Genomic DNA, 22148 nt, shown 5'->3' with positions numbered 1-22148 from the left:
AGGATTCATTCCTGGTGTTGTACATTCGACAGGTTTTCACAAATATATAATAACATGTATCCACTATTATAGCATCATACAGAGTAGTTTCACTGTCCTAAAAATCCTCTCTGCTCTGCCCATTTACACAACTTTCTCCTCTAACTTCTGGCAATTGTGGATACTTTTACAGTTTTCAAAGCTTTGCCTTTTCCGGAAGTCATATACATATAACCCTTGAACAACACTGGGGGCGAAGGGTGCCAAACCCTGGCACAGTCAAAAACCTACCCATACCTTTTGACACTCTAAAAACCTTACCAACAGGCTACTATTGACAGGAAAACATATTTTGTATATGTATTTTATATATATATATATATATATATATACACACATATATATACATATATATGCTACATGTTGTGTATTTTATATGTTATACACTGTATTCTTATAATAAAGCTAGAGGAAAGAAAATTTAAGAAAATCGTAAGGAAAAATACATTTATAGTACTATATTGTACTTATTAATAAAAGAAAAACCCATATGAGTAGACCCTCTCAGTTCAAACTTGTGTCATTCAAGGGTCTATTATGGTTAGAATCACACAGTATGCAGCCTTTTCAGATTTGCTTCTTTCATGAAGTATCACACATTTAAGCTTCCTCTATGCCTGTTCATTGTTTGAAGGCTTGTTTCTTTCTGCGCTGAAAAATATTCCATTGCTTGGATGTACAACAGTTTACTTATTCATTCACCCACCGAAGAACATGTGGTTGCTTCCAAATCTTGGAAATTATGAATAAAGCTGCTACAAACATGTGTGTGTAGGTTTCTGTATGGACATAGGTTTTCAGTTCATTTGGGTAGATGACTGCTGCATCATATGGTAGGAGTAGTTTAGTATTGTAATAAAGTGCCAAACTGTATCTCAAAATGGCACAGAATTCCTTTCAGCAATGAGTGAGAATTCCTGTTGCTCTACATCCTCACCAGTACTGAGCGTTGTCAGTGTTTTGGATTTTAACTATTCTAATAGATGCGTAATGCTATCTCATTTTAATTTGCAATTCCCTAATGACTTGTGATATTGAACATCTTTTCATATGCTTACTTGCCATCTGTAGATCATCTTTAGTGAGGTGTCTTTTGCTTATTTTTATCTTATTATTAACATGCAATGTATTATTTGTATCAGGTGTACAGGTCTGTGAATCATTAGTCTTACACAATTCAAAGCACTCACCACAGCACATACCCTCCCCAATGTCCATCACCCAGCCACCCTATCTCTCTCTCCACTCCCACCAACCCTCAGTTTTTTTCCTGAGATTAAGAGTCTCTTATGGGTTGTCTCCCTCCCCGGTACCATCTTGTTTCATTTTTATCTCCCTTCTCCCTACGAACCCCTGCCCTGCCTCTCAAATTCCTCATATCAGAGGGATCATATGAAAATTGTCTTTCTCTGATTGACTTATTTTGCTTAGCATAATACCCTCTAGTTCCATCCACATCATTGCAGATGGCAAGATTTCATTTTTCTTGATGGCTGCATAGTATTCCATTGTATATATATACACCACATCTTTAAAAAAAATTTTTTTAAAAGACTTTATTTATTTGTCAGGCAGAGATCACAAGTAGGCAGAGAGGCAAGCAGAGAGAAAGAGGGGGAAGCAGGCTCCCCGTTGAGCAGAGAGCACCATGCAGGGCTCAATCCCAGGATTGAGATCATGACCTGAACTGAAGGCAGAGGCTTAACCCACTGAGCCATCCCTTCTTCTTTATCTACTCAGAATTTATGTACTCAGAAAACTATAAAGTACTCATGAAAGAAATTGAGGAAGACACAAAGAAATGGAAAAATATTCCATGGTCATGGATTGAAAGAACAAATATTGTGAAAATGTCTATGCCATCTAAAGCAATCTACACATTTAATGCAATCCCTATCAAAATACTATCCTTTTTTTTTTTTCTTCAAAGAAATGGAACAAATAATCCTAAATAAATCCATCCTGTTGATGGACATCTAGGTTCCTTCCACAGTTTGGCTACCGTGGACACTGCTGCTATAAACACTGGGGTGCACATGCCCCTCGGATCACTACATTTGTATCTTTAGGGTAAATACCCAGTAGAGCGATTGCTGGGTTGTAGGGTAGCTCAATTTTCAACTTTTTGAGGAACCTTCATGCTATTTTCCAGAGTGGCTGTACCAGCTTGCATTCCCACCAACAGTGTAGGAGGGATCCCCTTTCTCCGCATCCTCTCCAACATCTGTTGTATCCTGACTTGTAATTTTAGCCATTCTGACTGGTGTGAGGTGGTATCTCACTGTGGTTTTGATTTGTGTTTCCCTGATGCCAAGTGATGTTGAGCACTTTTTCATGTATCTTTTGGCCATTTGGATGTCTTCTTTGCAGAAATGTCTGTTCATGTCTTCTGCCTATTTCTTGATTGGATTATTTGTTCTTTGGGTGTTGAGTTTGATAAGTTCTTTATAGATTTTGGAGACTAGCCCTTTATCTGATATGTCATTTGCAAATATCTTTTCTCATTCTGTCCTTTTTTGGCTTTGTTTTGTTTTTGTTGACTGTTTCCTTCGCTGTGCAAAAGGTGTTGATCTTGATGAAGTCCCAAGAGTTCATTTTTGCCCTTGCTTCCCTTGCCTTTGTTAATGTGTCTAGGAAGAAGTTGTTGCGGCTGAGGTTGAAGAGGTCACTGCCTGTGTTCTCCTCAAGGATTTTGATGGATTCCTGTCCCACGTTGAGGTTTTTCATCCATTTTGAGTCTATTTTAGTGTGTGGTGTAAGGAAATGGTCCAGTTTCATTCTTCTGCATGTGGCTGTCCAATTTTCCCAACACTATTTGTTAATGAGACTGTCTTTTTTCCATTGGATATTCTTTCCTGCTTTGTCGAAGATCAGTTGACCATACAGTTGAGGGTCCATTTCTGGACTCTCTATTCTGTTCCACTGATCTGTGTTTCTGTTTTTATGTCAGTACCACACTGTCTTGATGATTACAGATTTGTAATAGAGCTCGAAGTCTGGAATTGTGATGCTGCCAACTTTGGTTTTCTTTTTCAATATTCCTCTGGCTATTCAGGATCTTTTCTGGTTCCATATAAATTTTAGGATTATTTGTTCCATTTCTTTGAAAAAAAAAAGGATGGTATTTTGATAGGGATTGCATTAAATGTGTAGATTGCTTTAGATGGCATAGACATTTTCACAATATTTGTTCTTTCAATCCAGGAGCATGGAATATTTTTTCATTTCTTTGTGTCTTCCTCAATTTCTTTCATGAGTACTTTATAGTTTTCTGAGTACAGATACTTTGCCTCTTTGGTTAGGTTTATTCCTAAGATAACCTATCTTAAGGTTCTGGGTGTCCTTTGTTTATTTTTAATCGTTGTTTATTTTCTTATTGTTGAATTAACAGTTCTCTGTATATTTTATAGAACAGTTATTCAGATGTGTCTTTTGCAAATATTTTCTCTTAGTCTGTGGCTTGTCTTTTCATTCTCAACACTGTCCATTGCAGAACAGAAGTTTTTAATTGTAATGAAGTCCAGCTTATTATTTCTTTAATGGATTTTACCTTTGGCCTTGTATCTAAAAAGTCACTGCATACCCCACGGTCATCTAGGTTTTCTCCTACACACTCTCTTCTAATAGTTTTGTATTTTACATTCAGGCCTATCAACCATTTTTTCTTTAATGAACCATTTTTAGTTAACTTCCACAAAGGTTGTAAGATGTGTTGTCTCTGTCTTATATGTGGGTGTCCAGTTGTTACAGCAACATTTGTTGAAAATCAGGTTATCTTGGCTCTATTTGTCCTTGTTCCTTCATCAAAGATCAATTAACTGTATTTATGTATACAGATTTTTTTTGGGCTCTCTATGCTGGTCCACTAATCTACTGGTCTGTTTTTTTCAGTCTTGATTCCAGTAGCTTTAGAGTAAGTTCTGAAGTCAGGTAATGTCAGTCCTCTAACTTTGTTCTTCCCCTTCAGTACTGAGTTGGCTAAGCTGGATCTTTCTCCTTTTCATATAAACTGTAGAATCAGTTTGTCAATATCCACATAATAACTTGCTGGAATTTTGACTGGGAAATTATTGGGTTTTTACTTAACTTTTCTGAATTTCTTCTTTTAAGTTTTTAGTTTTAATTCCATTATAGTTAACACAGAGTATTGTAGTAGTTCCAGAGGTACAATACAGTGATTCAACAATTCTATACCTTGTAAGCGTACTTTCAATGTCCTTCACCTATTTCACCCATTCCCCCACACACCTCCCCTCTGATATACTTTATTATTTTTTTTAAAAGATCTTATTTATTTGAGAGAGAGAGCACTTCCCTTCAAGGGGAAGGGTAGAGGGAGAAGCGGACTCCCTGTTGAACTGGGAGGCTGACACAGGATTCTGGGATCATGACCTAAGCTGAAGGCAGATACTTAACCGACTGAGCCACCCATGTACCCCTCTATTTTATTTTTCAAGTTTTATTTATTTAAGTAATCTCTACCCCCCCATGTGGGGCTTGAAGTCATGATGAAGAGTCACATGCTCTTACGACTGAGCCAGTAAGGGTGCCCCTGAAATGCTTTATTTCAAATTAGTACCCTCAGTTAATTTTTTTCCAAAAAGAACAGCTTTTACTTGAAGCATACTTAAGAATGCACAGTTCTGAATTAATTTTTAAGTCTCCTGCTTCCTACACTGAAAATCTTGGGTCCCAGTGACATTCACACAAATACTTACTTGGTTTATCCTAAAAATTACCTAAAATAATTTCAAAATAACAATACTAGTAATTAGTACCATTTTGTACCGCTAATATGAATTTAGTTTAACGATTTTTTTTGTTCTTTTATTGTCAGAATATATCCTATTGGGGATGTACAGCTGAAATACTGTGTTTTAGGGGTGCCTGGGAGGGTCAGTTCTTCAAGCATATGCCTTCAGCTCAGGTCATGATCCTGGGGTCCTGGGATTGGTCCTCATGTAGGACTCCCCACTCAGCAGGGAGTCTGCTTGTCCCTCTCCCTCTGCCCCTCCCCATGCTTGTGTGTTCTCTCTCCCAAATTAATAAATAGAATTTTAGAAAAAAAAAAAAAAACTACATTAAAAAGACACTTACAGGAGTCTTTGCTCAAATCCCTGACTCTCTACCTTATCTAGAGGCAACTCTTCAGTTTTTGGTTTATATTTCTTTTGTTTCATTTATAAAAAATATAAGCAAATATGAATATATGTAAGCATATATATGGATACATATACCTAAAATACCTTACACAAAGACATTATACTACAACTACTGTTCTGCACCCTACTTTTTTCACTCTTAATAAGTATCTCCTAGAGATTACTTCTTCAGTAGATCTTGCTCATTCCTTTGTATGGCTGCAGAAAATTCCATTATATGAATATACCATAGGATAGTCAACCAATCTCTGGGGTTTTTATTATTCAAAATAATACCACAAATGAATAATCATGTGCATCTATCCTTTCATATTTTTGCCAGTATGGCTTTGGGACAGATTCTTAGAAGTAGAGTTGGTAGGTTAATGAATAAATGTGTATTTAATTTTGTTAGACGTTGTCTAAAGTCACTTTATTATTTATTTTCTAAATTACCTGAATTTTCAGGAGCCCTTTTTTTTTTTAAAAGATTTTATTAATTATTTGAAAGACAGAGATCACAAGTAGGCAGAGAGGCCGGCAGAAAGAAGGGGGAAGCAGGTTATCTCCTGAGTAGAGAGCCCAATGCGGGGCTCAATCCCAGGACCCCAGGATCATGACCTGAGCAGAAGGCAGAGGCTTTAACCCACTGAGCCACCCAGGTGCCCCAGGAGTTGTCTTTGATCACTGACAGCCTGGAAGCAGACTTTACTTTCAACTAAGAGCAGAGTCTAAGAGAAAAACTACATCATGATTCCATGATGCTGTATTATTCAGGTATCTGTGAGTGAACATTTGTCCAAAAAACATTTAATGAATACTTATTTGGACTTTAACTTTATGCGAAAAGATTTTAAAATCTGAATGTTCTCTACTCAAGAAACTAGCAGGGGGGAAGGAGTAGCAAGAAAGGAGAACCAGGGAAAGAAGCAGAACAGCATAGAATTATAAAATAAGATACTATGTGACAAATGCTATAAAACATTCTATTATCATTCTAGCTGGAGGAATAAAAAATGGTTTCATAAACAGGCTTATCAAAATTATTTAGCAGGGACAAATGTCGGAGAGACTAATCCCCAACCCTGAAATTAGGAAATCTGAAAAAGGGTATAGCAGGTTCAAATGGTTCCCCTGTATATCTAGAGAGCAGCCACAAGTTAGTTAGAGAATCAAGTGGTTTAGCTAATTTATCCCTTTCGTAGCTCTTCTTTTTATTGAAATAGCATCCATAAGGAAACAAATGATCATTCCACAAGAGATATAACACAGAATTTAGAATTTAGGCACTTGGGTGGCTCAGTTGGTTAAGCGACTGCCTTCAGCTCAGGTCATGATCCTGGAGTCCCGGGATCGAGTCCCACATTGGGCTCCCTGCTCAGCAGGGAGTCTGCTTCTCCCTCTGACCTCTCCCCTCTCATGCTCTCTCAAATAAATAAATAAAATCTTAAAAAAAATACACATATACGTATATATACATGATTAATCATAAGCAAAATGAATTTTGCCAACAAACCATGGGTAATTATTATTTACAGTTAACAACTGATGGGAGCTTTACCTGTGTCTATAGTAAGAAGGATCTGAAGCATGTGTGCCATTGTGATCAAATGGAAGAGATAAAGGTGGGTATAAGAAGAACTAATTGATGACGGCTGCAGATCAACAGTGTCCTCCCAATACAAGGATGGGAATGCTAACACAGCACCAACCTATGAGAGAAAATGGACATCAACATGTGTGACAACAAACATCAGCATGGGCTAATCTTATAACCAAATATATCAGATACTGCAGGGTATTCGTGTGCTTTTTTAATAACCACCATATTTTTCCTAATTAATCAACAGAATATCTTAAAATATAGTGTACCATAAATGGAGAACAAAAGTCATCACCAAATAGGTTACCCCTTTCCTGAAACTTCTTATTCTAGGAGTGGTCTCAATCCTCTCTGTGGCTCAGAAGACTCAACATTACAGTAACTTGGGGAGCTCTTAAAATAACACTATTTTGGGGCACCTGAGTGGCTCAGTGGGTTAAAGCCTCTGCCTTCGGCTCAGGTCCTGATCCCAGGGTCCTGGGATCGAGCCCCACATCGGGCTCTTTGCTCAGCAGGGAGCCTGCTTCCTCCTCTCCCTCTCTGCCTGCCTCTCTGCCTACTTGTGATCTCTGTCTGTCAAATAAATAAATAAAATCTTTAAAAAAAAATAACACTATTTCACAGGCCAATCCAATCAAATCAGAATCTTAGGGTATAGGGCCAAGTTACTGGCATTCTTTTTGAAGTTTTCCTAAAGATTCCAAAAAATAAGAATGACCACCACCGGGCAGAGTTCTGGACAATGAGAGGTGAATAATGGCTAACCCATATTCACAACCTCCATGCTCCCAACCTCACCAATGATCTCTCTAGAGAACTCATTTTGAAGGAATGGGGTCACTGCAGGGAGGGAAAACCTCTCCAAGAAATTCACAGAACAGGGGCGCTTGGATGGTTCAGATGGTTAAGTGTCTGCCTTCAGCACAGGTCATGATCCCAGAGTCCTCCTGCTAAGCAGGGAACCCACTTCTCCCTCTTCTTCTGCCTCTGGCTCTCCTGCTTGGGCTCTGTCTCTTTCTCTCTCTCAAATGAATAAATTAAAAAATCTTTATTTTTATAGATTAACTTATAATTATAGGTGGTTGTGAATGAGTAAATGAGTAAATGTGGGACAGCAATGAGCTTCCAGAAGAAAAGCATGTTGTGGGCGCCTGGGTGGCTCAGTGGGTTAAGCCACTGCCTTCGGCTCAGGTCATGATCTCAGGGTCCTGGGATCGAGGCCCGCCTCGGGCTCTCTGCTCAGCGGGGAGCCTGCTTCCTCCTCTCTCTCTGCCTGCCTCTCTGCCTGCTTGTGATCTCTCTCTGTCAAATAAATAAATAAATAAAATCTTTAAAAAAAAAGAAAAGCATGTTGCTATCACCTCATACTGAGTAACCAAAAATCAATGCACATGCAATCATGAGTAGGCCCCACATGGCAAATGTTTGGTGGCTACCTGAGATTGATCTCGGTATTTAGGTTGAAGATGACCCCCAAATCATGTTGTGAGTTCATATGGAACACTAATTTAAGTATTTCCCAGATGCAACATTGACAAGACTATCTTTTTTTGCCCAGAAGAGTAGAGAGTTCAACTGTGGGGATAGTAGTGAAGAGATTCTGTTGTGGCCTGTTCTCCATCAATGTGGTTAAGCTGGAGGTATGTTTCCCAGAGCCCCCTTCCCTGTATATTTGCAAGCAGGACTTTGTCAAAAGAAAGTCACACAAGCTTTGGAAGACAAAAGAGAAGCAGTGGCCAGCACTGTCTCTGAAGATTGTTGTCATTGAATGTGATGAGACAGATGCGGGGACGCTGGTGGGTTTCATTTGTCCTTGCTCTCCTCTTCCAGACCTGATATTCTTCTCAACTGATGACGACACAGTGGCCTCAGGCCCACCATTATTTATCACTGCATCTCCAGTGCACGGCTCAGGTCTTATCTTACAGGTATTCATTGTCTGAAGTGTTCATTGAGTAAATGCATACAGATGGTGGTGTCACCATGAAGACATAATCCCCCAGCCCTAGTCCAGGGATTCAGACTACTTCCAGAAAGGATGCCCATCTCACCTCATGGACTCAGAATCACCTCAACACTATGCATGGACTGGTCACCTCGTTTTTATGACAGGTCCTGTCACTGGTTCAGCTATGGGCTATCCCAGCCTTACTTATATTATTTATTTCCCCCTCACATCACTGAAAAAAGTGATGCATTAAGAAGATATAACATGTCTATTTTGCAGTTGTAAGCACTTCTAGCACGAAGTCCTAGGCTCTGAAAACAAAAACTAGAATCCTTGTCCAAAAACCTGCCCTTCCCTGAAGACATTTGCAGCCACCTAGAGTTTGGGGTAAGCTGAAGCTGCCTGAAAGAAGACACAGACGGGGCTAGAAGTGCCCTTCCATTTCTCTGGAAGATTTACCTCCACCTTCCTCACTTCCAAGTCTCCATTTCTTGTTTTTGGACACACTCCACTAGTTTTTAATGTGTTTTCATTTTTAAAGTGATTATTTATTTGTATTTTATTTATTTGACATAGAGAGAAATCACAAGTAGGCAGAGAGGCAGGCAGAGAGAGGAGAAAGCATGCTCCCTGCTGAGAAAAGAGCCCGATGGGGGCTCAATCCCAGGACCCTGAGATCATGACCCGAGCCAAAGACAGAGACTTAACTCCCTGAGCCACCCAGGCGCCCCTAAAGTGATTTTTTTTTTTTTAAAAGATTTTATTTATTTGTCAGAGAGAGAGAGGGAGAGCGAGCGAGCACAGGCAGACAGAATGGCAGGCAGAGACAGAGGGAGAAGCAGGCTTCCTGCCGAGCAAGGAGCCCGATGTGGGACTCGATCCCAGGATGCTGGGATCATGACCTGAGCCGAAGGCAGCTGCCCAAACAACTGAGCCACCCAGGCGTCCCCCTAAAGTGGTTTTTAAGAAAGATTTTTTATTTACTTATTTTTGCGAGAGAGAGAGATAGAGAAAGGGAGAGAGAAAGAATACAAGCAGAGGGACCAGGAGAGGGAGAAGCAGGCTCCCTACTGAATAGGGAGGCTGATGTGGGACTTGATCCCAGGGCCCTGGGATCATGACCTGAGCTGAAGGCAGACACTTAACCGACTGAACCACTCAGGTGCCCTTTAAAGTGATTTTGACAGTCTCAGTCAAATCTGTATCTATTCATAAGCAGAATGGAAAAGAGACTAAATTTATAGTCTGAACACCAATAATTTATAATCTTGAAAAAAGAACATGAGTTTGAATGGGAAAATACATGAAATCAGAAACTTGAGAGACTTAAGAATTTTTGTCGAACACTTACCAAAACATGAAAGAGATCTATAGATAGAAGGCAAGGTGTATCTTCTGATTTTAGGTTAGGAAGAACAACTGGGAAAAACAACAACAGTGTAATTCATTCAGTAAGACTGCAATGTAGTTAAATATAATATAAAACATCTAACACAAAAATGTAACACGGTTATAAAATACATTAACTGGTAAACTGGAACATCACACACACATTAGATAAGTTAAACTAATAAAAACTCCTAGAAAGCCTTGTATAGAATTTAAGAGTTGAAAGATAAGATCCAGGAGGAAAAAAGGTAAACAGCATAACAGAAACAGAGATTATTCAATAAAAATATGCTCAATGAATAAGAAGAATTACTTTTATACTATGTTCCTTAATACTTTTTTCCTAACTATACATTTCTAAATGTCTTGTATCCATACATACAGAGCAGAGACAGCATGCAAAGCAGTACAAGTGAAATGAGGATGAAGAATATCCTCCTGATCCAGCAAAATTATACCTATTTTTAAATTATCTATCCATGTCATTGATCCCTTTTCTAACCAGATTAGGATACAAATATGTTAGCTAGCGGTTGTGGATGTTGGTTCAGTAAAGTCCCGAGGTGGGTAGATGTTAAGTTAAAAACAAAGTTAAAAAAAAAACAACCACCAAAAAAACATTTGGAAAACCTGAGTTTTGAAATAAGATTGCAGGTATTATAGTGGCACCCAAGTCTTTTGTTTTTTCTTTTGCAAAGCTGCTGTAGTGAGTGATTCAAAATTAGTGCAGTGTGTTGTTTCCTAATGAAATACACTGCCAGAAATGCAATGGAAAAAGACATGTAAGTAATAATAATTAAGAGGAGACTACCTGACAGGAGACGAATAAGATGCTTCTGTATCAGGACTTGAGGACAGGTAATCTTCTGTGCAATGGCAAACTGCATTAATGCTTTCAGACCATTATGCTAGATTGTAAGAGAGGGAAAGATAAAAAGATAAAGGAAGATGATAGGCTGAAGTCACTCACTGTAGAACTCAATCCCAGTCTGCAAGAATTAGCTGCAGACTTATATACTTTATAGTCTTGCAAATAAATTACAATATTTTTAGTACTTTTAGAAAGTTTTATGAACTCATCAAATTTTTAACAGATTTTCCCATGCAAAGAGGTATTAAAGCGATTATTTCAATTCTCATTTAAGTACTCATTTTCCCCAGTCAATTTCTTAAATTTTTGGACTAACTTACCCTGCTGAGGCCTGGGCAAAAAATATACATATATTTATAGAAATTCTAGAATGATGGCAAGAAACCCCTAAAAGCCCTAAAAGAATTCAGATCTCCTCCTTCCTAACCAGAAGGCAGAACTGTAGGGAAGCACACTATGGACTACAAGTCCCCTGTGCCAGCTGTCAGGAAAATAAGAGGGAAATGGCGAGGATGGGGGTGGTCTAGGGAATCCTTGATTGCCCACTCTGTTGTCATAGGGCTATTTGTTGAGTACTGTTTCCCAGGGTCCCCTACAGTATGAGGCTTAGGCCTGGAGATAGGCCTGGCATATAGTATGTAGTGCCAAGATCTGCCCATCAAGGAGCCATAGTTTAGTTTCATTCTTGAACTTACTATGAGGATTCATCTATAGTTAAGCCTGCACTAATACTTAATGTTGCATGATGGGGCAAAATTAGTGAGGAAGGAAAATGAAGGAGATACCAGGTTTCTGACTTGGCAGTAAACAAAGCAGGGGGAGAAAAAGTAAGTATCACCAGGAACCTCTCTCATTTAACTACCAAGATTGAGTAAGCTCTCTAAAGTGTACAATGTCTTATTTCTCAGATTCCTCATTGTCAGTGAGATCATATGATAACTGTCTTTCTCTGATTGACTTATTTCACTTAGCATAACACCCTCTAGTTTCATACAAGACAGAGGATCATAGGGGAAGAGAGGGAAAAATGAAACAAGATGAAACCAGAGAGGGAGACAAACCATAAGAGACTCTTAATCTCAGGAAACATATTGAGGGTTGGTGGAGGGCAGGGGGGGTAGGAAGGATGGGGTGGCCAGGTGATAGACTTTGGGGAGGGTATATGCTATGGTGAGAAAAATAAAAATAATTAAAAAAAATAATAAAGTGCACAATGTTGGCCATTTAGTCTCCTGTGAGACCGAAGCTGCTTAAAAAAAAAAAAAAAAAAAGAATTTTGCTTATTTTTATAGAAAAGGGAGTGAATTAAATAATGATTTTTAAAAATGTTAAATTAGACTAATGTTAAATTAGACTATACCAAAAAAAGCCTACCATGAGTTACACATACCCTTCTGGAATATACACACCTGTCTATTTTGAAGTGCTCCAAACAGAGGTTTCCCTTCATCTCCCAAGAGGTTTTCTCAAAGAGTAAGAAAAACAAAAATAATAAATCCTGAATACTGCTACAATTGTATACTTGGTTTCTATCAGATGTTCTTTAACTGATTATATTTTTGCCCAGATGATTTGCACTTTTCCCCTTCAAAGTTTCATGTTTAAGCCAAAATTTCCAAATTTTTGAGTGAGAAAATACTATAAAAAACAAATGCAGATCACTTACAAATTGTTACTATAAATAATAAAGCCCCTGCATTTATCTATAGAGAACGCTTGGAAAAAACAAAGCATCCTGGTTCATTTTTCATCCTTTGAACATTGCTTCTATGCCAACAATTTTTAACCAAGTCATTTTTATATATAATCACAACCTATTTTGTTTAAAAATATGTAAGGCAGATGCAAGTAACTATTGCTCTTATAGGTACTGTTAAAAAAGAACTACATTTATAGGAAAAATAACCAAAAGTGGAAATAAAAAAAAAACAAAACCCATGGATCATATGCATTTCTCCTTGCTGGCTAGGGCATTTACTGCTATATTACCTGTATTTTCATTGCTCTCTGGCAGCAGATATATCTATGAGTAAGGAGGGCTTATCTCCTATTTTCTGTTTTCAACTCTGAATGGATAGTAATAAGAGATGCTATATATTGATTCCTTAACAGTAGTTTCTAACTATGCCAACACATCCTGTATATGTCTCTCCATATGCATAGGGAATGAGGTAAGTTAGTGGCTTACGCGCTAGGTCCCCGAATGGAAAAAGCACTGTGAAAACAGTGTAACACTACAGTAATCAAATAAAATCCAATTACTAGGTTACAGAACACACAGAAAAATTTAGTCCTATTCTCCAGTGAACTTCTCATCACTTTTATGACAAAAACTGTGCATTTTTTGAAATGTTAACTGTCTCAATATAAACTCCTGATTCCTAATGTTTGTCTTGCCAAAGACAGTAAAGTGTAAAATGCCTTCACTGGAAGTCTCAAGATACTCAGTAGTAGATCATGACTCTAAAAGAATGCTTTGTATTTATCAATTTGTTCAGATTCTATTCTATTAAAATCTCATTCTTCCAGGGTGCCTGGGTGGCTCAGTTAAGCCTCTGCCTTTGGCTCAGGTCATGATCCCAGTATCCTGGGATAGGGCCCCAGGTTGGGCTCTCTGCTTAGTGGGGTCAGCTTCTCCCTCTGCTCCTCCTCCCTGCTCATGCTCTTTTTCTCTCTCTCAAATAAATAAACAAATAGCTTCTCCCTCTGCTCCTCCTCCCTGCTCATGCTCTTTTTCTCTCTCTCAAATAAATAAACAAATAATCTTTTAAAAAAATCTTATTCTTCCTATTTCTCATTTTATTTAATCATAGTAAATATAAATCTGTGTATTATCTTTTATCCATGATCTAAGTCTGACAGGTTTGGATGTAACTGTTTAGGAAGCTGAAGCTGATACGCAGGATGGTTTTGTGAAAGAAATGGCTTCGCGCTACTTAATTTGAATCGTAAAATAACACCTTGCTACAAAAATATATGTAAATGAAGAAAAAGTGGTAGACTGGGACGCCTGGGTGGTTCAGTCGGTTAAGTGCCTGCCTTCAGCTCAGGCACTTGATCCTGGGATCAAGTCCCACATTGGGCTCCTTGCCTGGCGGGGAGCCTACTTCTCCCTCTGCCTGCTATTCCCCCTGCTTTTGCACTTTGACAAATAAATAAATAAAATATTAAAAAAAAAAAAGAAAAAGAAAAGGTGGTAAACTCCATTAAAAACAACTGCCAAAAATCTATATTGGAAAGGGAAATTGGAACTGTCTTGGATAAAGAGGACATAAAAGAATTACAGTTCTTACTGTTTTTAAGATAGTATTATATCTTGTGACTGTAATAAGCAAGTATGCTAATTTTAAAATTTAAGCAATTCTTCACTACTACACTCTTCTCTCCCCCAACAGCTTTCCTGAGATATAGCTGACACATAACACTATGTACATTTAAGGTGTACAACATGTTGATTTGAGTGCTACACTTTTCTGTAAGAAACTTGCAGTATGGCAGGGATTTTGTCAGTGGGCTTCCCCTCTGACCTCTTAGTTCTTCCTGCTAATCTGTCTCTCCTAACTACCTCAATCTTCCTTTCCCTATCCTGATAATGTTTTAGATGACTTTGGTTTTTTGTTCTTTTTCTCTCAAAGTGTAAAAAAACAAAAACTACTGAACAGTTCTGGCTTGATTCTTCTTCCTTTGCCTTTTTTTCTTGATTTTCCAGTGTTGTAAATCTGCCAGCTTTCAAACATAGCTTGCTTTGTGCTTTACCTTTCAAATACTTTGAGCTTATTTTGCATATAGCCAACACTGTAGTTAAAAAGGGATTGATAAAAAAATTCTCAGACTAGGGGCACCTGGGTGGCTCAGTGGGTTAAGCCTCTGCCTTCAGCTCAGGTCATGGTATCAGGGTCCTGGGACTGAGCCCCACATTGGCTCTCTGCTCAGTCCGCTTGCTGTCTGCTTGCCTCTCTGCCTACTCACGATATCTGTCAAATGAATAAATAAAATCTTAAAAAAAAATTCTTGGACTAATGGCATCAAGCCACACTAATATACTGAGATATTAATACTCCTCCAACCATTCAAACTATTTTAAGCCATTAGGGGAAAAATGGAAAAATTGTGGTCAATTTTAATCCTGTTTCTATGAACCTTCCAAAGCAGTCTCTCACAGGCTTTACCAATTGCCTGGATAGTGAAAGCACATGTGCTCCAGGTCATCATGGGGATTCGAGGATCCGTTTCATCAGGAGGTACTTTCAGTCCAATTCTATAAATTGTTGTAGCAAATAGAATGACCATTTCCTTGATGCTATTAGAATATTTTATCCTAAAAATAAAACAAGAAAAATTTGTATAGTAATTTAGTAAACGGGGTTACCTACTGAGAAGTCCATCTAGATACTGAAGTAGTAATTTAACTCCTTTTGACAAAGTAAACTGCTCTTTGTCAAATTAGAGATTAGAGCCTCTGAAAAAGGGAAAAGCTGAATTCTGTATCTTATAGGTAGAAAAATATCTTTTATAAAATTATAATGGCCCATATAACTTTACTTCCTGTAAAAGATACAGTAAATGATCACAGCAGAAAGGATCTAGATCCAAATTAAGGGCAGACTCAGAGAAGGAATAAAATTCAGAGGAAACAGATGCAACCAAAAAAGTTTTAGTGTCTGTAAAAGGGACTAAGAAGGACTTCAGTGTTAACAGTGTGTGTGTGTGTATGTGTATGTGTATGTGTGTGAGAAATAGAGAGACAGAGAGAAAGAGAACATGTCATGTACTTGGAGTGATAATTTCTGGTTTTCTGAACTTCCTTTCCTAAGTATTTTCAATAACAATGAGATAATGTAATATAAATAAGGATCACAACTAAAAAATGTACATAAGATAATATCTATTAAATAGTAACACCTGATTTGGATACATTATATTTTTCAGAGTGTCTTCACATAAGTATTTTTCTAATAACCTTATAATGTAAGATACGAGGGTACTGAATTTTACCAACAAGAAAAATGAATCGGGGAGGTGAATGACTAGAGACTTTTTAAAAGTCAGAGGGCAGGTCATATATGACTTTAATTAAAGTCTCTTAAATGCTGTTCTTATTGTATGCAGGACTATAGAGAAATGGCATTTTTGTTGGTCAAAAATGGTTAATTACAGGGTGCCTAGGTGGCTCAGCTGGTTAAGCGGCTGCCTTCAGCTCAGGTCATGATCCTGGAGACCTAGAATCGAGTCCCTCATTGGGCTTCCCACTGAGTGGGGAGTCTGCTTCTCCCTCTGACTCTCCCCTCTCTCATGCTCTTTCCCATTCTCTCTCTCAAATAAATAAATAAAATCTTTTAAAAAAAATGGTTAATTATAGACATAGTTCACCCTAATACATAGTTCACCCTAATACATACACCCTAATACACCCTAATACTCTAATACCTCAAACCACTTTATTTTATTGTACAAATAAAACTTCAGGGAGAAAGAAACAAGATAAAAATGGGGTAAAGAAATAATTTTACAAATAAAGCAGGAAGGAAAGATGGGAGGATGGGAGGAAGGATTATTCTTCATTCTTACTTTCACAGCCATTTACAGACTTCTCTTAACTACTTAGATACTTACGAAGACTGAACTCCAAAATTGAGGATAGAATGGAACTCAAAAGTGGAATCGCCCATTCCTTGATCAAATAAGACTGGAATTGTTGGGTTTTCTCCTTATAAATGAAAAAGAAAAAGAAAGAAAAATCATGAGGGTTTAGTGAGACATCTTTCTAGCTTTTGAAAATTATATATGACAATTTTAGGAAACTTAGAAAATGCTAATAAACAATAAGTAATCATTCAAAATTTCTCTAATAACATTTGGGTGATACTCTTCTGTTCTCCATATGAACATTACACATACAGATTTTTTAATAAAGACAAAATCCATAGTACTGTTCTGTATCTTGTTTTTTCACCAATGGATCATAAATGTCTTTCCACATCAGTAACTCCCCCTCTATAGTTTCATTTTTTTTTTAAGATTTTTTTTTAATATTTTATTTGTGTATTTGACAGCTAGAGAGAGCACAAGTAAGCAGAGTGGCAGGGAGAGAAGCAGGCTCTCTGCTGAGAGCCCGATGCGGGGCTCGATCCCAGGACCCTGGAATCATGACCCGAGCCGAAGGCAGCCGCTTAACCAACTGAGCCACCCGGGCGCCCCTTTTTTAAAGATTTTATTTATTTATTTGACAGACAGAGATCACAGAAAAGAAGGCAGAGAGAGAGGAGGAAGCAGGCTCCCCGCTGAGCAGAGAGCCCGATGCAGGGTTCAATTCCAGGACCCCGGGATCATGACCTGAGCTGAAGGTAGAGGCTTAACCCACGGAGCCACCCAGGCGCCCTTATAGTTTCATTTTTAATGGATGCATAGTATTCTATTAGTAAGGCAGCATAAATTAATGAATAAGAGCAGAGCATCTGGAGCCAAGCTGCATAGGTTTGCATCCTAGCTCTGCCACTATGACTAAGACCTTGGGTGAACATTAACCTCATTTTGGTTCCAATATCTCATCAAATTGGAATTGTTTCTTATATGAAACAAGTTATCTTTTTCTGATTGCTTTTGAGATTTTTTTCCCCTCATCTTTGGTTTTCAACAGCTTGGGTATGATCTATATAGGTGTAGTTTTTTTTTTTCAGTTTATTTTTGAGGTTTCCTGAACTTAAATATGTAAATTTATGTTTTTCACCAAATTTGGGAAGTCTTCAGTCATTAGTTCTTCAAAAAAACTTTTTTTTCTCTACCATACTTTTTCTTTTTGAGACTTGGAGGACATAAATATTGGATTTTTAAAAATTGGATCCATAGGTCTCTAAAGCTATGCTCTTTTTTTTGTTTTTGTTTTTTTTTCCCATCACTTTTCTGTCTATTCTTCAGACTGGAGAATTTCCACTGATCTAATTTCAAGTTCACTAACTCTTACCCTTCCCATCTCCATTCTACTATTGAGCCCATCCAGTTAATTTTTATTTCATACAGTACTTTTTCAATTCTATTATCTCTATTTGGTTCTTTTTTTTTTTTTAATAGTTTTGATTTTTTTCTGCTGAGAACTCATATTTTTTCTAAAGTGTTCACCTTTAACTTATGCTTAATAATTATATAGCTGTTTTAAATTTTTTGTCAAAAAAGTTCAATGTTAAAACATCTCAGGATTGGCATTTAATTTTTTTTTCCTTTAGAGATGGTCAGATTCTTATGCTGAATAATTTTGGATCTTATATTGGTTATTTTGAATATCCCTCAGTGGTGGTTTAATGCTCCTTCACTCTCAGCCCTATTGCCATTTCTCTGGGCCTGTTCTACACATGTGCATCTTGGATGGAAGCCCAAGATTTGTGCTGGTCTCAAAAACAGGACATTCCTCTTCTATAGGCTCTCTCCTCTCTGCGATTTCCCCCATATTCTCTAGCTCCAAGGGGCCCTTTCCCCCAGTTCCTCTGGCCAAAATGACATGTTTCTCTCAGTTTTAGTATCCTCTGTTGTCAAGTAGATTCAGGTGACTGGGTTTACCTGTGGGGTGAAGCTGTGAGGCAAAGACAGAAAAAATAATAAGGATTCGCCCTGCCTTCTTTGGAACACAGAGGTCTTTTTTTTCCCCACTTCCTCTGGCCAGAGATACTGGTTTTCTCTTGGGATTTTATGTGTCTATATGACCACCATGGCACTGTAGCTCCATGACTGGGGCTGACCTCAGGAGAGGGGTCAGAAGATGAAAAAAAACCACAACAGGAATTCCCTTTACAGTTTCCAGTTCTGAGGGGCTTCTTTTCCTGATCCTTTGGCCAAAAAGAGGGAATCTCTCGAGATTTTTTTTGCTGTTCATATCCATGCAAAGCTCTGTGACTCAGGCTACCCTGGGGTCAAAGCTGGGAATAAAGGAGGGAAAAAAACCAGGAAACTCATTGCCAAGCATTCTTCAAATTTTGACTTCCCTCCTCAATCTGCCTGCTGTTGTTTACTTCTCAGAGTCTTTAGATAGTCTTATCTCTCAACTGTAAGGAATATATAAATGAGGTAACAGTTTTAAAATGTTATTTTTATTATTAATAAAAACATATTGACAAAATTTTAACAGTAATGGCTAATGCCTATATTATATATCATGCACTGTTTCACTTTACAAAGGATAACTCAATCCTTCAATCAGTGAGATAGGTACTATTATTATTTCAACCTTGCAAATAAGAAAATTGAGGCACAGAGAGCTTAAATAACTTGTTTGAGATCACAGAGATAGTAAGCAATGGATCTAAGATTTAGCTCCAAGCAGTGTAAAAGCAGTGTGACTCCAGATTAACCACTGTTTGTATTGCTAGCCAATATGAAAATTATTTAATCTAATAAAGTGATTTAAGCCAAACTTAGTCTTGGCTTTGAAAACCTTTACTTCCTGATAATCAACAAATCTGTACTGGCAAACCATAATTTAGAGCAGTAAATACTTGAGAAAAAAATTAAAGACTCTAACACTTAAATCTTACACAGCTAAATATAAAGTAAATTTAAGCAAACCTCTGGCATGTTTCATATTATAACCTGATATTCTGGCCAGAACAGTCTGTATCCATTGTTCCAGGGTCAAAAGTTGACCAACAGCTTCTGTATTCTCACTGAAAAATGACATTTAAAAATTATTAAATCTTTGGCACAAAGTCAGACTGAAAAGCTGCACTTGTAGAGTCTTTCTATAGATAAATGGCTGTATAAAAAAAGTCAAACTCCTTCAGAATAACTTCCTAGGTCATAGAAACACTTATGTCTATAAATACAGTTTTAGCATCATTTATAATAGCCACAATGTGGAAGGAACCTAAGTGTCCAGTGACAGATGAATGGATAAAGAAGATGTAGTAAATACACAACAGGATATTACTGAGCCATAAAAAAGGGTAACACCTTGCCATTTGTGACAACATGGACAGATTTAGAGGGTATTATGCTAAGTGAAGTACGTCAGGCAGATAAAGACAAATACCATATGATTTCACTTATATGTGAAATCTAAGAAACAGAACAAATGAACCAACAAAGCAGAAAGAGACCCATAAATACAAAGACAAACTGATGGCTGCTGGAGGAGGTAGAGAATGGGCCAAAAGGGGTGTAGGGGAATGAGAAACACAGGCTTTTAGTTATTGAAAGAATAAGTCATGGGGACGAAGGCACATCATAGGGAATATAGCCAATGGTACTGTAATAGTGTTGTGTGGTGACAGATGGCAGCTACACTTGTGGTGAGCACAGCATAACACACAGACCTGTCAAATCACTGTGCTGTACCCCCGAAAACATAGTAACATTGTGTATCAACTATATTTCAATAAAATAAATAAATAAAAGTAAAAAATGTTGTTTGGGGAGGGAGGAGAACTTTAAAAGGAATAAGATACCACTCATAGGCCCAACACCTAGAATTAAAACATGTCAACAAAGGGAATCACCATTCTAGTCACTCAAATAAAAAACCAGGTGTCATCACTGATTTCTCAGATTCTCTCACAGCCCACCTTCAAACCCAGCAGCTATTCTTCCTGGTTTTACCTTCTAAAACATATGCCAAGTTGATCACTTCTTTCTACCTCCACTGTTACTACCCTAATCCAAGTTACATTATCCCTCACCTGAACTATTTCGATACATTGTTTTTCCTGTTTCCACAACAGTGCTTCATTATTATCTATGTATTCATTGTATAACAGCCAAAAGGACCTTTTAATGTAAATCTGGTCTCACCCCTCTGTTCAAAATACTCCAATGGTTTCCCATCACACATAAAATATTTTGTGTTTTTAATACTAAAAATAAAATTCAAATTTCTTACCTTATAAACCCTTTTATGATCTGGTTCTTTGCTTGTTCCATTCCAACATACTACCTGTCTGCTGTGCCTCAAACATGCTGATGTATTCCTACTTTGGAGCATTTGCTCTTTCTATTGCCTGTGCTCAGAATTCTCTTCTCCCAGAGATTAACAGTACTTGTCTTTTACTTCATTTGGGTCCCTATTCAAATTTCATTATCCCAAAGAGGATAATGACCTCGGACCCTCGGAGCTCCCTGATGACTGTGTCTATAGTCTTATGCACCTGATCTGTTTCTAGCCTTTTACCTTGCTGCTTTAGCTTTCCCACAGTATTTCTCACTTTGTATTCGTATGTTTATTGTTCATCTCTCCTTTCTGTAATACAAATTCCATAAGGGCAGGGAACTGATCCAAACTTTTATTTACAAACAATGAGACTAGAAACAATGTTATTAAAAGGGACTGTTGAAAGGACAGTCTTGAGTGAAGTGAAATTATATAATGAACTGTGCCAAAATTCACATATCTGGGCATATACTTGACCTAAGAACTTTTCAGTTCTCAGAAAGTTTACTATGATTGGTTATGACCAATTTTCTTTAAAAATATCAGTTTATTACTAGTTTTAAGTTTTTTTATTCACTTAACTTTCATATCTTAGATTATACTCATACTGATTTTCTAAAAACAAAAGAGGCAAATACATCCAACTACGTAGGAAGGTTCAAGTGCCGAATAAAAATGTTATGTATAATTACGTATTTCAGATCCTAAGTAACAAAGGTGTTATTACAAATTAAAAGTGTCACAGTGTTCAAAGAGACCCAGTTCTAACTTCAGAAAGGACTGGCCTGAGGCATCCTATTCTTCCTTTTTACTTTAAGATATTTTATTTATTTAAGAGAGAGAGAGAGAGAGAGAAAAAGAGAGTACACAAACATGACAGAGCATGAATGGAGAGGGGCAGAGGGAGAGGGAGAAGCAGACTCCCCACTGAGCAGAGAGCCCAACCAAGGGTTTGATCCCAGAACTATGAGATCAGGACCTGAGCCACAGGCAGAGGCTCAAACTGAGCCACCCAGGTGCCCCTGTAGCATCCTACTCTTAAAGACATCAAGGGGAGTAGGTACTGAATATTCCTTTAGAGAATAATTTACATGTTTAGTAATCCTTATTTGGGAAGCCACTGTGTAAAAAAGGCTTATACAGGCTAACAAGAAGTTGGAAAGGTCACTTGATTTTATTATGATTTGTTTTATCTTTGTCTTCATATATATAGTTAGGTAAGGCTTTGGTGGAGTCAGATCTGGGTT

The 22148-nt window shown here is 37.6% G+C and overlaps 1 protein-coding gene across 1 annotated transcript in view; it reads right to left on the bottom strand.

Annotated features, from left to right (window-relative positions):
• Positions 1–22148, bottom strand: part of UBR1 (ubiquitin protein ligase E3 component n-recognin 1) — a 147227-nt gene that overhangs the window by 21546 nt on the left and 103533 nt on the right. Inside the window, exons 33-39 of the mRNA XM_044231333.1 lie at positions 19545–19642; positions 16605–16698; positions 15161–15309; positions 12401–12456; positions 10932–11028; positions 10083–10150; positions 6742–6892 (exon numbers count right to left, since the gene is read on the bottom strand). Of these exons, the coding sequence (XP_044087268.1) occupies positions 6742–6892; positions 10083–10150; positions 10932–11028; positions 12401–12456; positions 15161–15309; positions 16605–16698; positions 19545–19642 (713 nt within the window). The remainder of the gene's footprint in view (positions 1–6741; positions 6893–10082; positions 10151–10931; positions 11029–12400; positions 12457–15160; positions 15310–16604; positions 16699–19544; positions 19643–22148) is intronic.

The sequence above is a fragment of the Neovison vison genome, chromosome 13 (genome assembly GCF_020171115.1).
Source record: "Neovison vison isolate M4711 chromosome 13, ASM_NN_V1, whole genome shotgun sequence".
NCBI classification, from domain to species: domain Eukaryota; kingdom Metazoa; phylum Chordata; class Mammalia; order Carnivora; family Mustelidae; genus Neogale; species Neogale vison.
This window is presented reverse-complemented; position numbering and strand designations above follow the sequence as displayed.